At 41.3% G+C, this 16,799-nt stretch overlaps 1 protein-coding gene across 20 annotated transcripts in view; it reads left to right on the top strand.

Moving 5' to 3' along the window:
* The window catches only part of DLGAP1 (DLG associated protein 1), a 573,475-nt gene that overhangs the window by 330,555 nt on the left and 226,121 nt on the right, over positions 1–16,799 (top strand). For 9 of the 20 annotated variants that reach the window (XM_084888099.1, XM_084888098.1, XM_084888094.1 and 6 more), the window contains one exon: positions 5,666–6,751. In XM_084888099.1, coding sequence (XP_084744225.1) covers positions 5,738–6,751 — 1,014 coding nt within the window. In that variant the 5' untranslated portion in view covers positions 5,666–5,737. Of the gene's footprint in view, positions 1–5,665; positions 6,752–9,044; positions 10,114–14,568; positions 15,551–15,796; positions 16,006–16,799 lie in introns of those variants that run through there. The other 11 variants (XM_084888088.1, XM_084888085.1, XM_084888084.1 and 8 more) reach the window with 4 other exon arrangements.

Below are 16,799 nucleotides of genomic sequence, written 5' to 3'. Positions count from 1 at the left end.
CCACCCACCAATCAGGGTGGGGGGGGCTGATCAAGGGCTGCTCTCCCTCCCCCCCCCAAATTGGGCTAGTTGACTGGCTGCATGGGACGTCATAGCAACTGGTCATTCCAGTCATTCTGGTGTTCTGGTCGCTTGGCTTTTATATATATATATAGAGAGAGATTCCTTTATTCCTGTTTCTCCTAGATTAGTCAATGGCTTGCATGTTTTTCTGAACTAACTTTTTTTTTAGTAGACATTGAGGGAATTTCCATTCCCTCTTTCAAAACTACAAGCACCCAGGATTAGACACCTTTTTGCTCTTCTGTGTGAAAATCCTGCTGACATCTGTTTTACACCCATACGAAAGGGTATCCCCCTGCCCCTGGGGTGCCACCTTAAGAGCTATTTGTCATGTGTGGTCTCAGTGACCACATTCTCTCAGCAACTGCCAGGAATCCATCAGTGGGCATAGCTGAGATAATCAGACACTCTCCTAGAAATCTAAAGGGGAATGATTCCATGGGGAGCACATCTCCAAGGTCACATAGAGCCAGGACAGCCACCTTTCCTCTTGTGTCAATTCAAAATAATATCATGAGGTTTTAGAATGTACCTCCTCAATTATCTGCACATAAAAATCCCCTCCAAAGTCTAATGATATCTTACTCAACCAGCAATAGGTATACACCAATATTCATGACTTACTAACCATTTCTTAAGGAACACCATCTTTTACCTATTTATGCTCAAAACATATATGAAACCACTCTTTTAAAGGTTTTATGTGAAAACAAACCAATTGTAATTATACTACCTACTGTGACCAAATTGAAGAAGGTTTTGGATATTATTTGGGGTTTTTTGTTGGTTCATTGTGTTGTGTGTTTTCTTGTACAATACCATATCTTTTGAAAGGGAAATGCTCCAGAGGCATTTATTTACAGGAGCTGACTCAGATTGATTGAAGGAGGTATGCACAAACAAATTCTAACTGCAGATGATTATGATCGTAATTAATATTAAAAACAAGCCAGAATACATACCACGTATAGAAAATGGCTTACCATTGTACTTTGAGCACTATAACCAGTATATTTCAGACTGTGCTTATTCAAAGGTGCCCTAATTGTACTTACATGACTTTTTTTTAAGTATACAACACCTGTAAACCTTCAAGTAGGGAAGCTTAAAAAAGTGAAAGAAAATGGCATTCAGCTCTCCACTGCAGCCACAAATTCAGAAGGTCAGGAAATATCTGAAAAGTGGGCTTTGGGCCATTGTCAACCTCTGTTAAGTTTTATGTTTATTTTTTACCTTAAATTGGCATGTCTTTGTGTTTTAGTAATATATTAATTAGAACTATTTCCTTATTTTAAAATTATTTTTATTTAAAATCACAAGCCTGTATATTTACATGATTTTTCATTTTCAATCTTTATAAAATGGAGACTTATTGTTAATAGAGAAAAATTGATAATAAAATCTGCATCCATGTTACAAAGAATTTTCTTCTGGAAAAAGTGTCATGTGTTTAAATTGTGGCAGCAACACACATGTATGAGCAGGGAGCCTGAGACAGGCACAGCCCCAGCTGGCCATTCTCTCTTCTGGTTTTCTCCAATGAACTGCCCAAGCAAGAAGTAACTGCTTCTTTAGATGTTCTTGGCCTCTCCCCACACCTAAATCTGGGCTCTAGCTACAGCCAGAAAAATATTTATAGAGGAAGGCCATGTCACCATCTGTTTTCAATCACTCTCATGGAGCACCTCCACCCACAAAGTGAGGTCCTTTGTACCAGGGTCAGTAACAAAGGCTCTCCAGGATTTGGTCCTCACTACCCATCTTACGTGGGAATAGGTCCAGATGAAATGTCAGAAAACAGAATACCAGTGGCAAAGACAAAGATAAAGGTCTGTTTCCTCCCACATAAACAAGATCTAGGGATGAACTGGTCCTCCACTGTGGTCTGGTCCTTTACCCTGTGCTGCTCCAATTACTATAATACTTCTGCCTCATGTACCAGATCACTCACTGCTTAGCCAGCCTTCAGCTCTGCATTCCAGCCAGGGAAAGGGGTATTAAGGGTATGTCCTTCATGTCAGAGACACTTTCCAGAAATTGCACATGCCATTTCAGATGGTATTTCATTAGTCAGAAGTAGTCACCTATGCACATCTAGGGAGACTGGGAAATAAAGTCATTATTCTGGGATTATTTTATACTCTTCAATCAGGGAATCCATTCTTTCTCTTTAGTTGTCTATTATAACCTGGCATGGGTAGGTCTCATGGAGGGAAACCAAAGAAGCCACCTGACCCTGAAAAGATTCACGGAGATTTCTTCTTTCTGATGTCACACCAAACCAGAACCCTGTTCTCCTGGACGGGGTTCCCCACATTGTTCTTTCTAAAGCTAGTCATGATAGCCTGACTGTCAGTCCTCACTGAGAGAGAGAGTGGAGCCCTCCATGTGGCTCTTCTCTCTGCATAGAAAGAAAATCAAGAACAGCAGATCTAAATAAAGACATGCACAGAAATCAAAATGAAATAAGGACTTGCCAGCTTTGCAACACTGTTTTTCTGCTGTCAGCATCTTCTAATATGTGGTCTGCTTTTTCCTTGGTCCAATAAATTACCTACCTTGAGAATTTCCTTTACCTTTCTGCATTATTCTTGCTTTGGTCATCATTTGTACAGGTGTGGCAAGTCTGTGAAAACCAGGTACGTCTTGCCTTGCCTGGTTGGCATGGCTCAGTGGTGGAGCTTCAACCTAGGAGGTTAGGGTTTAATTCCCAGTCAGGGCTTGATCCCCAGTGTGGGACATGCCGGAGGTGTCTGATAGATGTTTCTCTCTCATCATTGATGTTTCATCTCTCCCTCTCACACTCAGAGCTCATCTCAGGATATCCAATATACTCAAAGAATTTTCCAATCCCAAAATCAGGACGTGTTGTCTGATAGTAAAATTAAACTTAGGAGAACAACAAAACATCATTTTAAAGTCATGGTAGACACCCCCCCAAAAAAAGAGAGGATCATCATAGAAACTGTTATGAAGGCACATTCACCTACAGTCCCCACCCACACTCAAAGGGGAAAGTATGAAAAGCAATTTCCTTTTCTATTTTCAGAAATCTCTTACAGCCACTTAAAATCTAATTCAAGGGCTAGCAGCTTCCTCATCCAAGAATGCAGACGATAATAAGAATTGTTTTTTGTATCTTTTTCATGATGAGATCGTGTCTCTCTGAGCACTTCACAAGCCCTTTGGCCCGTAGGGACTGCAGTGTGCATGCCCAGGTCTGCAACAGCAAACACTGGACTCTGCACAGGAGAGATACACAGTTACACCACAGGCTGGAGCAAATGAGGTCCATGGATGCCACTTACATTCATTGGGAAGGGGAGGGGAAGGATTGGCAGGAAAAAGTGTGCTGGGAAGGGAGTTTAAGAGTAAGACCTCACTTTGCAGGTAGAAATGCTTCTCCTTCTCTCATTCTTCATTGTCCTCTTCCATGTGTAATCATAAGGCTTTTTATGTGACTCTAATCCTATTAGATTGTTATTTGTGCTTTTTTTTTTAATATTTAAAACCATATTTAAAAGGCAAAAATGTCCTCAACAGGACTTGTTTCATATAGACTTCCTCATACAATGGATTTTTTTCATCTAAATTAGTTTGTGCCACAGTTTTGCTAAAATCATGTATTCAACCTTCTGATATCCCTTTTTCCACACATATTCTTGGAGTTATAATATAATACAAAGCAGTTCCAAAGTATTTTATACTTAAGTTTCCTTTTTCATGAGTCTCTCCTCAGTGGGCAAGTTTTAATTTACAGGCTCTTCCTAATCCACGGGTATTATCTATAATAATAAAAGGGGTAATGTGCTAATTAGACCAGATATCATTTGGGACATCCTTCCTGACAAAGCCAGGGCTGGAGGAAAGCCCAGGTCCCGGGTGCCAGAGGGAAGCTGGTGCTGGCAGCTGGAGGATGGAAGGCATACTCTTGCATGAATTTTGTGCCTCTAGTGAGTCCTGATTTTCCTTTTCAGAGTCAACTTCTTTCTCTCCTTCAAACAGATTGTCCTCTATTTGGCAATCATATAGACAGGAGATCATGCAAAGCCTTCAAATTTTTACTCTAAGGCAGTTGGAACTTACCGAGGAGGGATAGTCTTTGATGGGTTGTGAAGAGTTGGGGAGTGGCACAAAGACCATTCACCTGCCTCTCTCTGAAAACCACTGGTTTGTGGAATGCTTGTGAGATGGTCCCTTCCTTCCTTGGCTTGGCCCTTCCCTTATAATACAGTCTTCTTTCCATTCAATAAATGTGACTTGAATCACAGTACAGACCACTCTGGGAAATTTTGCACTAATACATTGATTTATTGAATAAATATTTTACTGAGTTCCCACCAGCAGCCAGCCAAGCACTTTTTTGGGTGCTGGATGGGTAAGACTCGGGCTGTCAATAGGAACTTGGTCAGCAACTGGAGAACACACACTGTTAGAGTCCAGAAAATCCTCTGCCTGGGGCAACAGCAGCCCCTGTTACTAAAGCCAGGGGAAGGCCTGGGCTCGGAGCCAACGAGCTCCCACAGTGGGTCTGCAGGAGAGACTTCTCACAGAGGCTGAGCTGACCTTAGCCCAGGTGTTTCGTGGCCTCAGGAACATTTCCAGGACCTTCCCTTTGGCCATCTTGCCGTCGTTTGTGAACATTTAACCAGAAACCTTTAATCTGGGAAGAGCAAGCAGGTGCCACGTTATTCAAGCTAACCCACTCAAGCTTATTCCTTCTTCAACTGCTCTAGGTTTGTTGACCCTTCGATGACAGAAATATAGGGGCAGATTGTCTCTACAGCTCTGGTTTATTTGCCAGAGTGTTACTTTTATCAACTCTGATTATTACCGTGGTGGGGGAGGGGCGCCGGTGTGGTGTAATTGTTACTACAGAATTCTAATGGGAAAGCATGTGACAGAAGATAGAAAGCTATATCTTCGAGTTATAAGGTGCCAGTACACTCCTTTATTTATTCACTTATTTTTATTCGCATTTATGGAATGCTTACTGTATGTGTCCGCATGGCTGGCCTGGTGCTAAGGAGAGGGAGGAAAAGGTGCCTAAAGGTAGGCGGGTCTGCAAGGAACTGAAGCGACCCAGGAAAGCCAGAGACAAATCCAGCGGAGCTGAGAGAGAAGCTGGTGGGGAAGCACAGAGGGGAACTAGTTCTGTCTGCAAAGGGGGGTCCGGCAGAGGCTTCCCAGAGAAAGTGAGCCTTCGGTGAGTTAGAATTCCCAGTCACATCCAGTTAAGAATAAAGCCAGAGAAGCAAGGGGAAGATACAGCCAGCTATTAGAATCTTGGAGGAAGGAGGAAGGAGGTCCCTTTCAAATAATTTTAAATCACTTTAGCATTTCTATAGTTTCCTTTTCCAGGTTTACTAGCTTTCACCCCTACAGTCTCCCCATGGCTGATTGGAGTCGGCTTCCCCGCCCTACAGAGGTAATAGAGTTTTTCCAGTAATGCCTTACAACTGCTTTCAGGGAGAGTGATGAGTTCTTCTGCCAGAACACAAGCACAGTAGCAGGCAGCACCGCCAGGCAAAGCAGTATCTATCTACCAAAGGACCTGCTAACCATGTCCCCCTCCTGTTCCTCCCTCCCCTCCCCCACCCAGGTCTTGGCGGGAGACGGGTCTGGCACCTGACCACGGGGTGTCCATGACCCCGGCGGTTGCGCTCCATCCGCAATGAAAGGGTTATCCGGCAGCCGCAGCCATCACCACGGGGTCACCTGCGATTCCGCCTGCGACTCGCACCACCACCACCACCACCAGGACCACCACCGCAAGCCCTACCTGCTGAGCCCCGTGGAGCAGCACCCGGAGCACCACCCGGCGGACCACCCGTACTACACGCAGCGCAACTCCTTCCAGGCCGAGTGCGCGGGCCCCTTCAGCGACCCGCTGGCCAGCAGCACCTTCCCGCGCCGGCACTACACCTCGCAGCAGGAGCTCAAGGACGAGTGCGCCGCCCTCGTGCCCCGCACCCTGGCCACCAAGGCCAACCGCCTGCCCCCCAACCTCCTGGACCAGTTCGAGAGGCAGCTGCCGCTCGGCCGGGATGGGTACCACACGCTGCAGTACAAGCGCACGGCCCTGGAGCACCGCAGCAGCGACAGCCCGGGCCGCATCCGCCACCTGGTGCACTCGGTCCAGAAGCTCTTCACCAAGTCGCACTCGTTGGAGGGCCCAGCCAAAGGGCCCGGCAGCGTCAACGGGGGCAAAGCCAGCCCGGAGGACGCGCAGACCCAGACCGTGCGGTATGGCAAGCGCAGCAAGAGCAAGGAGAGGCGCCCCGAGCCCAAGGCTCGGCCCAACACCTCCCCCAGCACGTCGTCACCGGGCTGGTGGAGCTCCGACGACAACCTGGACAGCGACATGTGCATCTACCACTCCCCGTCGGGCGTGATGACCATGGGCAGGTGCCCCGACCGCTCGGCCTCGCAGTACTTCGTGGAGACCTACAACACCATCAGCGAGCAGGCGGTCAAGGCCTCCCGCAGCAGCAACGATGTCAAGTGCTCCACCTGCGCCCACCTGCCCGTCAGCCTGGACGCGCCGCTCCTCAAGAAGAGCGCCTGGTCGTCCACGCTCACCGTGAGCCGCGCCCGCGAGGTCTACCAGAAGGCCTCGGTGAACGTGGACCAGGCCATGGTGAAGGCGGAGTCGTGCCAGCAAGAGCGTTCCTGCCAGTACCTCCAGGTATCATTGCGGTCGGGTGGTGGGTGTGCAGAAACTGTACCTGCTAATTGAATGGTGACTTCTCCTGGGTCTTAGGACTGGCTCTCTTAGGAATTTTCTGCATTAAAAAAAAAAATTGTTTTAACATTTCTATGTCTAAGTGCTAGTGCTCTTATCAGGAAACAAACCTGCTACCATCTTCATATGGTTAATCTTGAGTTACCGGAAAGCAAAGTGCTTTGAAAAGCACACCCGCCTAAAGGCAAGGAGTTATTCGTGTTCTGTGTTCTTTTGTCTGAAGGATCGTGGGATAGAGAGGAGAGGAAAGGGGAGTCTACACGGAATTTTAAAATAGATCCACCTTTTTACAAAAGTCAACAATGGCCTTTGGAATTTTGGAGTTTAATTGTGTCTGTCTAGAGTTGTTCATTTTTTTGTTTGTTTGTTTGTTTTATTTTTAGTTGTAAAATTCTGTTTGGAGTTATTAGTTTGGGGAAATTGATCTATCTTCACTATTGTAATTGTCACACCAATACCAGCACTAACTACACTCCTACCTATTATACCTAAGCCCCCAGTGCCCGGGGCACAGGGAATGAGGGAATGCCCTGAGCGCTGGGAAGGTGGAGCTGGAGCCAGTTTGGGAGCCTGACAAGCACAGCTGCAGAGACCTAGGACCGCAGAGAGGAGGAGGAGGAAAGGGGGGAGCATCCACACAATAAAATGCAATTAGTGTCAGCGTGTAAATCCCACACACGTACAAACCACCCCCGGCTGCTGCTCCTCTGCCACAACCTCCTCATGCTTTCCTACTGCCCTCCAGTCACTTAAACTAGATTTCACCTGGAGAGAGAAAGAAGAGGGGAAGAGTATTTCTCCTCCCTACCACCTTCCTCTAGTATTGTCATTTTTCTACGACACAACCCTTCATAAAAATGACCCTCATAGTCTTCCTTGTTACAGTGTCTTTTGGCCACTTTCTCCTACTATCCCCATCTTTTTAAAACGTTTTTTACTGTACTATAATAATTTCCCACTCTAATCTTAAAAATTAATGCTAGAAAAAACACTCTTCCACTGAGAAGTTTATCGTCTTGCTCTATTCCTGACAAAACTGGTTCCATTGGACATGCGTCTACAAACCCTGAGAATATTCTAGGCTGGCAGTCAGTGGGCAAGGTCAGTGCCAGAGCCCTTCCCCAGACTTCAGAAGAAGCCACCAACATGTGGATAGTTTTCACAAACACTACACAATTACATGGTGTGTTGCCTAAATTAGAGCTAAGGAGTCATTTAATCCAACCTCTTCATTTAGCATATAAAAAAACTATACTCAAAGTAAGGTAAAGACTCAGTGGTGTACTGTTAGTGTGTGGCTCTGGTAGGACTAGAACCCATGCCTCTTTATTTATGGAAATGACCATTATAGGAATTATATCATAAAACTTTAGAACTGCCTTAAGCATAAATTTCATTCATCACTGAGAATAAAATACTTTGATAAGACTGTCTTGAAGAAAGAATGGATAATGAGATAGAAGCCTGAGAATATGATCTTTTGTCTATAAAGTTTCTGTGACTAGCAGCAAAAAATAGAGTAATTTAAAAAAAACTGGACTTCAATAAATAATGATGAGATTAGATAAGAAATATCAGATTAAAGAAGGATACTAATTATACATGCATCTGGAGCTAGCCTTTGTTAGTAACAAAATGCTTCCATTGTGTTGCATAATTGCCTATGTTCTTCCTACCTAAAATTCTTTTCTCTTTTCTTTTTATGCCATTGTGAAGTAAAAAGCTCAAGTAGTGGTGAAAAGTGGAAAGAGAGAGAGAGAGAGAAAGAGAGAAAGAGACTAATATTAATTGAAAACTTACTATGTACCAAATGCTGTGGCAAACCTTTTCATATTAATTCTCATAATAATTTTGAGAGCTAGATATAATAATACTCTGTTTTTACAAGAAAGGAAATATTAAGTGAGCTAAAGATATGTGGCCAGCAAATTATAGAACTGAGATTTAGACTTAGATGTATATGATGCAGAGTAGCTCTTTCCTATATACCCAGCACAATCCTGGAACCAAGGGCATGAAAATGGTGAGCAAGGAGAAAAAAAATCTTTAAAGTAAACCTATTATTTATGTTCTTTAGTAAAATGAGAATGAAAGCTTGAAGGTTCAAGTGTAGGATTTAGCACAGGCATATTAGTGGGTCTCCTATCATAAAGATTTGGAAATTCTACTTTCAAATTATTTACCTTATTTTAAGCAAATTTTTAAATGAAATACTTGAGGCTTACAAAAAGGTATTTAAAAAAAAAAGTAAAATACACTCCCCTTATACATCACTCAGCTATAGAAATAAAACCTTAATTGCAATGGATCTCATACATTCCTTCCTCAATCCCACTTCCCTCCTTCCCTCCTCAGAGTAATCACTAATCTGATTTTGATACACAAAGCACCTTTATTTCTAATTCTGAAATTGTCAAAATATTGAAAACATTTAATACTTTCTGTCCTATACTAGGCAATAATTAACCCTAGCCCAAGCTAGTTCAAGCCTTTAAATATAACTGAGAGTAGAGTTATACTTTCTTTAACAAATGTTGATATTTATTGAGCTCCTATTCTGCACAAGGCTTTCAAACTGAAATATGGTGTAGTAGTAGTTTAGTGAGTAAACTAAATGTAGAACAGTGTGTTCTTCTCAGCCATTGTGCTGATGTCGGAGAGTTCCTCTAAAAAGAAGTGAGGGTGCTGGACAGTCGCAAGGGGAGGCAGGAGAATGGGCAGCGCCTGAGAACTGGACGTTCTCTCCAGCTCCTGTCTTGCGTTAGAGGAAAAGAAGAATCTTCTGTCCTGTGCAAGCTCCTCTCAGAAAGATGGATGTAGCCAGCTCCTGCCAGCTCCTATGGGATAATTCCATTTGTAGGCTCATCCTTAGAAGCAAATATGCGGAATTCAAGAGAGATGGGATTTGTGTGTGTGTGTGTGTTTCTAGTTGTATTGTTTTAAATACCACCTAATACTGAAATTGGATTTCCAATGTGTTCAATTTCAACATCACAGGGTTTAGTGGACAAGGCATTGAGCTTTAAATGAGGGTCTGTGTTCTAGTCCCTCCTTACCACGAACCGGTGATGTGGATGTTGCCTGGAGCCATTGTTTCAGCTCTTCAGGGTCTCCTTCCTCTGCTATAAAGGGAGACACTTGATCTAAAGGCCTGTGATTTCAGTCTACATCTTTAAACTCCTAAGTTACATATGCAGAGTACTAATTAAAGCAATTTTCCAGAGCCTGGAGCTCTCACTTAATAAATACCTACTAAAAGCGAATGTTCTCCCAATGTTATCTAATTTGCTCTTTAAAACCGAAAGGTATTACAACGACAAAGTAAGAATCTTAAAAGCAGCCAGAGAGAGACAGAAAGTTACATACAAAGGAACCCCCATCAGACTAGCAACTGATTTCTCAACAGAAACTTATCAGGCCAGAAGGGAATGGGATGAAATATACAAAGTCATGCAAAGGAAGGGTCTGAATCCAAGAATACTGTACCCAGCAAGGCTATCAATCAAAATTGAAGGGGAAATCAGGAGCTTCACAGACAAAAAAAGACTGAAGGAATTTATCTCCACCAAACCAGCAATGCAAGAAATGCTAAAGGGTCTACTGTAAAAATAAAGAAATAAGAAGTGAAGAAGGAACACGGGTATAGAATAAAAATGGCGTCAAATGAGTACCTATCAATAATAACCTTAAATGTAAATGGATTAAATGCTCCAATCAAAAGACATAGGGTAACAGATTGGATAAGAAAACAAGACCCATACATCTGTTGTCTACAAGAAACCCACCTCAGAAAAAGAGATGCACACAGACTGAGGGCGAAGGGATGGAAAAAAGTTTTCCAGGCAAATGGAAATGAAAAAAAAGCTGGGGTAGCAATACTTATATCTGACAAATTAGATCTCAGAGTGAAGGACATAACAAGAGATAATGAAGGCCACTTCATAATACTAAAGGGAACAATCCAACAAGAAGAAATAACCCTGGTAAATATATATGCACCCAATACAGGAGCAACCAAATACATTAAAAAACTGCTAGAGGACATTAAGGGAGAGATTAATAGCAATACAATCATAGTAGGAGATTTTAATACCCCACTGTCACCCTTCGACAAATCATCTAAACAAAAAATCAGCAAAGAAATATCAATCCTAAATGACTCACTAGACCAGATGGAATTAATTGACATCTTCAGGACACTCCACCCCAAAGCCACAGAATATACATTCTTCTCAAGTGCACATGGGACATTCTCAAAGATAGACCACATTTTGGGACATAGGCAAAGTCTCTTCAAATTCAAGAAGATAGAAATCATATCAAGTATCTTCTCAGACCATAATGGCATAAAACTGGAAATTAACTACAATAAAAATAATCCAAAGAAATCAAACACATGGAGACTAAACAGCTTGCTATTAAACAAGGACTGGGTTACCAGAGAAATCAAGGAAGAAATTAAAAACATCCTGGAAACAAATGACAATGAAAGCACAACAATCCAAAATCTTTGGGACACAGCAAAAGCAGTTTTGAGAGGGAAGTTCATATCCTTACAAGCCTATTGCAAAAAACTAGAAAAAATAGTAACAGATAATCTAACTCTACAACTCAAAGAGTTAGAAAAGGAGCAACAAGAAAAACCCAGTGTAAGCAGAAGGAAGGAAATAACAAAAATCAGAGCAGAGATAAACGACATAGAGACCAAAAAAACAATACATAAGATCAACAAAACCAAGAGCTGGTTCTTTGAAAGAATAAACAAGATAGATGGACCTCTAGCCAGGCTAACCAAGAAACAAAGAGAGAGGACCCAAATAAACAAAATCAGAAATGAAAGAGGTGAAATAACAACAGACCCCACCGAAATACAACGGATTGTTACAAAATACTACGAACAACTCTATTCCAACAAACTGAACAACCTGGAGGAAATGGACATATTCCTAGAAAAATACAAACTTCCAAAACTCAATCAGGAAGAATCTAAAAATCTCAATAGACCAGTGACTTGGGAAGAAATTGAAACAGTCATCAAAAAGCTTCCAGCAAACAAAAGCCCAGGGCCAGATGGCTTCACAGGAGAGTTTTACCAAACATTCAAGGAAGAACTAAAACCTATCCTCCTCAGACTATTCCAAAAAATTCAAGAGGAAGGAACACTTCCAAACTCCTTCTATGAAGCCAGCATCACCCTAATACCAAAACCCGATAAAGACAACTCAATGAAAGAGAATTACAGGCCAATATCCCTCATGAACATAGATGCCAAAATCCTCAACAAAATTCTAGCAAATCGGCTCCAGCAGAGCATCACAAAGATCATACACCATGACCAAGTAGGATTTATACCAGGAATGCAAGGTTGGTACAATATCCGCAAATCAATAAACGTGATACATCACATAAACAAGTTGAAAGATAAAAATCATATAGTCATATCAATTGATGCAGAAAAAGCATTTGATAAAATCCAACACCCTTTCCTGATAAAAACTCTTAACAAGGTGGGAGTACAAGGATCATACCTCAACGTAATAAAAGCTATATATGATAAACCCACAGCAAACATCATACTCAATGGGCAAAAACTAAAACCATTCCCTCTAAGAACAGGAACAAGACAGGGATGCCCACTATCGCCACTCCTCTTTGACATAGTACTGGAAGTACTAGCCATTGCAATTAGACAAGAGGAGGAAATAAAAGGCATCCAAATTGGAAAAGAAGAAGTAAAGTTATCCTTATTTGCAGACGACATGATATTGTATATAAAAAACCCAAAAGACTCCATTAAAAAACTAATTGGCTTAATAAATGAATTTGGCAATGTAGCAGGATACAAAATTAACACCAAGAAATCTATGGCATTTCTATACACCAACAGTGAGTTTATAGAAACAGAGACTAAAAAAGCAATTCCATTTACGATCGCACCAAAAAAATTAAGATACCTAGGAATAAACTTAACTAAGGAAGTAAAGGACCTATTTGCGGAAAACTACACGACACTGAAAAAAGAAATAGAGGAAGATGTAAACAGATGGAAGAACATACCATGTTCATGGATTGGTAGAATCAACATCATCAAAATGTCCATACTTCCTAAAGCAATCTATAAGTTCAATGCACTCCCCATTAAAATACCAACGGCATATTTCACTGACCTAGAAAGAACTCTCCAAAAGTTCATTTGGAACAATAAAAGACCCCGAATAGCCACAGCAATCCTGAGAAAGAAGAGTAAAGTAGGAGGTATCTCAATACCAGACTTCAAACTGTATTACAAAGCCACTGTTCTCAAAACAGCCTGGTACTGGCACAAAAACAGACATATAGATCAATGGAATCAAATCGAGAACCCAGATATCAACCCAAATCACTATGCTCAATTAATATTTGACAAAGGAGGCACTAATATACAATGGAGTCAAGACAGTCTCTTCAATAAATGGTGTTGGGAAAATTGGACAGATACATGCAAAAGAATGAAACTAGATCACCAACTTACACCATACACAAAAATAAACTCAAAATGGATACAGGACTTAAACATCAGACGGGAAACCATAAAAATACTTGAAGCATCCACAGGCAACAAAATCTCAGACGTATGCCAAAAAAACTTCTTCACTGATACTACCCCTAGTGCAATGGAAGCTAAAGAGAAAATAAACAAATGGGACTACATCAAAATAAAAAGCTTTTTTACAGCAAAAGAAACCATCAACAAAACAACAAGAAAGCCCACTGTGTGGGAGAACATATTTGCAAATGTTACCACTGATAAAGGTTTAATCTCCAACATCTACAAACAGCTTATACAACTAAATAAAAGGAAGATGAATGATCCAATTAAAAAATGGGCAATGGACCTAAATAGAATATTTTCAAAAGAAGACAGAAGGAAGGCCAAAAAGCACATGAAAACATGCTCAAAGTCACTAATTATCCGAGAGATGCAAATCAAAACAACAATGCGGTACCATCTCACACCTGTCAGAATGGCCAACATCAACAAATCAACAAACGACAAGTGTTGGCGAGGTTGCGGAGAAAAAGGAACCCTCGCGCACTGCTGGTGGGAATGTAGACTGGTGCAACCACTGTGGAGAACAGTGTGGAGTTTCCTCAAAAAACTGAAAATGGAACTCCCATTTGACCCAGTAATCCCACTTCTAGGAATATATCCCAAGAAACTTGAAACACCAATCAGAAAGGATATATGCACCCCTATGTTCATAGCAGCACAATCTACAATAGCCAGAATTTGGAAACAGCCTAAGTGTCCGTCAGCAGATGATTGGATCCAAAAACTATGGTACATCTACACAATGGAATACTATGCTGCCATAAAAAAGAAGGATTTCTCATCATTTGCAGCATCCTGGATGGAATTGGAGAACATCATGCTGAGTGAAATAAGCCAATCAATGAAAGAGAAACACCACATGACCTCACTCATTTGTGGATAATAAAGAACATTATAAACTGGTGAACCATAAGATAGATATAGAGACAGTATATGAACAAGTAGACTGTCAAGTTACAGTGGGGACGGGAGGAAGATCTGGGGGAGATAATAGATCAACCGAAGGACTTGTATACATGCATATAAGTGCAACCAATGGACACAAAACTCTGGGGAGGGAGGGGATGTGTGGGAGGGAGGGAGGGGGTAAAAAAAAAAATCAATAAAATATATTAAAAAAAAAAAAAAAAAAGAAGAACAATAAAAAAAAAAAAAAAAAAACCGAAAGGTATTTTACAGTCGAAGAAACTGAGATTTAGTAAATTAGGTTAAGTACCTTGCCCAAGGACACAGCTAGTCCATAGCATCATGGTGGGTCAAAACAGATGTCTGCCTGCAAAACCCGAATTCTTCCCTTTCACTATGCCCAGTCCCAACCTTCTTCCAAATATAAAACAAAGTAGCATATATCAAATACTTTTCTGTGCTAGAAATCATACAGTATCTCATTTAGTACCTAAAACAACTTTGTAAAGTATCACTGTTTACTCCAGCTTACAGACAACAAAACTGAGATACAAAAGATCTCAAATCATTTGCCCAGGAATGCATAGATAGTAAGTGGAAGAGCTAAGTCTTGATCCCAGATTGGACTGAGTCTCTAATGAGCTTCAGAAATAGAAATAAATGTGTTGGGGGTTTTGACCTGATGTATGTGCCTGCATGTTTATGAAATGTGAGCCATCTTAGACAAGCAACAAAATGACTGAAAGGTTCCGAATTTGATTCAAGAATGAGCAAAGATTAAATTAATAGTTACCAATAATAGCATCTAAATACAGTTCTGATTCTCCCTTTGTCCAATTATCACTTAGAATTAATTTAACATAGACCATTGCTGTGATTATGTAGAAAATGAGAGGTCTGTAGGTATTTGGCCTCTGTCTGACATTGATTTCAAAATGAAATATTGTAGCTTGAAATCATTGCCAGTTCCAGTTAATACAATCAATTGGTGATAATGTGCTCACTCACAAGCTGTTTGTAGTTTTTTTAAAAGGACTCTTCCCCCCCACCCCCAATATTGTTATTTTTAAATGTCAAGAATCAGATGTCTGCTGTGTAGAATTATTGTACCACTGCCAGTGACTGTCTGTATCAGGCTTTGGATCAGGGACATGGATTTGAAGACATTAAAACTGTTTAATTCTCAGTTGAGATGTGGTTGGCTTTTGTACATTTGGAATAGAGCATTTATGGCACATCTCAGGGTAAGTGCTAATAGTTAAGTAAATAAAATAGGAATGGGATGAAAGGAGTAAAAGGAGCTTTTGTTGTGGCTTTGTTTTTGCTTTTAAAAAACAAGGTTCTTGGTTCTGTATATGCGTCTTTATGTAAACGTTATATGTTGAGTGACTGGTATTTAAAGCCATTCAGAAGAGCAAGATTTTAGATTTCCAACTGTTAGCCTAAAAAACAAAACCCCTTCAAGTCATGGATTTTGCATTCATTCAGCAGCAGAAACAGGAAAAGAGAAAGAAAGCTCTCTCCGGCAGAAGTAGAGAGAGGCACAGAGGGAGAGAGAGAGAGCAAGACAGACCCGGGAAAGAAGGCACTCACAGAGATGAAATTTTAGGAGAGCAACATGATCGACCTCTTTAAGGCTGAGTGGGTTTCTTCAGTTTGTGTGCAAGTTTCAAGAAATGGAAGGACTAACCAGGTTTGGGTACAACTCTTTCATTACTTTGTGTTTGGTGACAGTATGTTGCCGGTTTGTGTGGTTTGAGGTGGAGGAGAGAAGGGGCGATTGTGCTGTTTTTTTATTTCTTCTCTAAAGACTGAAAGAGCTAACAAACTAATGTGTGTGCAGATGGTAAGGGAACAGGTTGATACTTCGGACACCCACAAATCTGTGTCCCCACAGGGGCTTTGTAAAACCTTTAATTGACACAGATGATCTAAGGTGCCAGGTGCTATTAGAGGACATTATGTGGCTAGTGATTGAAATGTGATTAGTCGTTTTCCATGATAAGAATCCTGAATGCTTCCTGTTTTGTTGCAAAATTAAATTTCTGGAGGGTTGAGGGGCTTGCGGGGGGAGAGGGAAGGGTGGGGGACAGCACAAAAGATCACTGAAGTATCATTCATAAAATAGAAACCCAGGATTCTTTTTCAATGCAGGTTCAACTGTTTGTCAACATTTTGTTCAAGATTATTTCAGTCTTTGCCCAGTGAGGTTTTTCTTCCCCTGGTTGAGGCTTTTCTTCCTCTTGTTTTAACACAATGAAATTATACTGAGCCAACTAAACTACTTTATGTGAAATGTATGACAGTGCTGAGCAATTCTGCTAGTGACTTTGGTTACTGTGAGGTTTCCTTGCTGCCTTTTTAAAACCCCCATCAATCAGTCCTTGATGATTTTCTTTGTTGTTGTTGTTGTTTTGTTATTTACAATAAATTGCTTTAATAATCCAGCAAGGAGTGTCAGAAATTTTAATGTATTTCCTCGTTGTCTTGCAC

The sequence above is a fragment of the Pipistrellus hanaki genome (assembly GCF_964339955.1).
Source record: "Pipistrellus hanaki genome assembly, chromosome: 6".
Classification (NCBI taxonomy): domain Eukaryota; kingdom Metazoa; phylum Chordata; class Mammalia; order Chiroptera; family Vespertilionidae; genus Pipistrellus; species Pipistrellus hanaki.
Note: the sequence above shows the minus strand (reverse complement) of the source record. Positions and strands in the feature narration are given on the sequence as shown.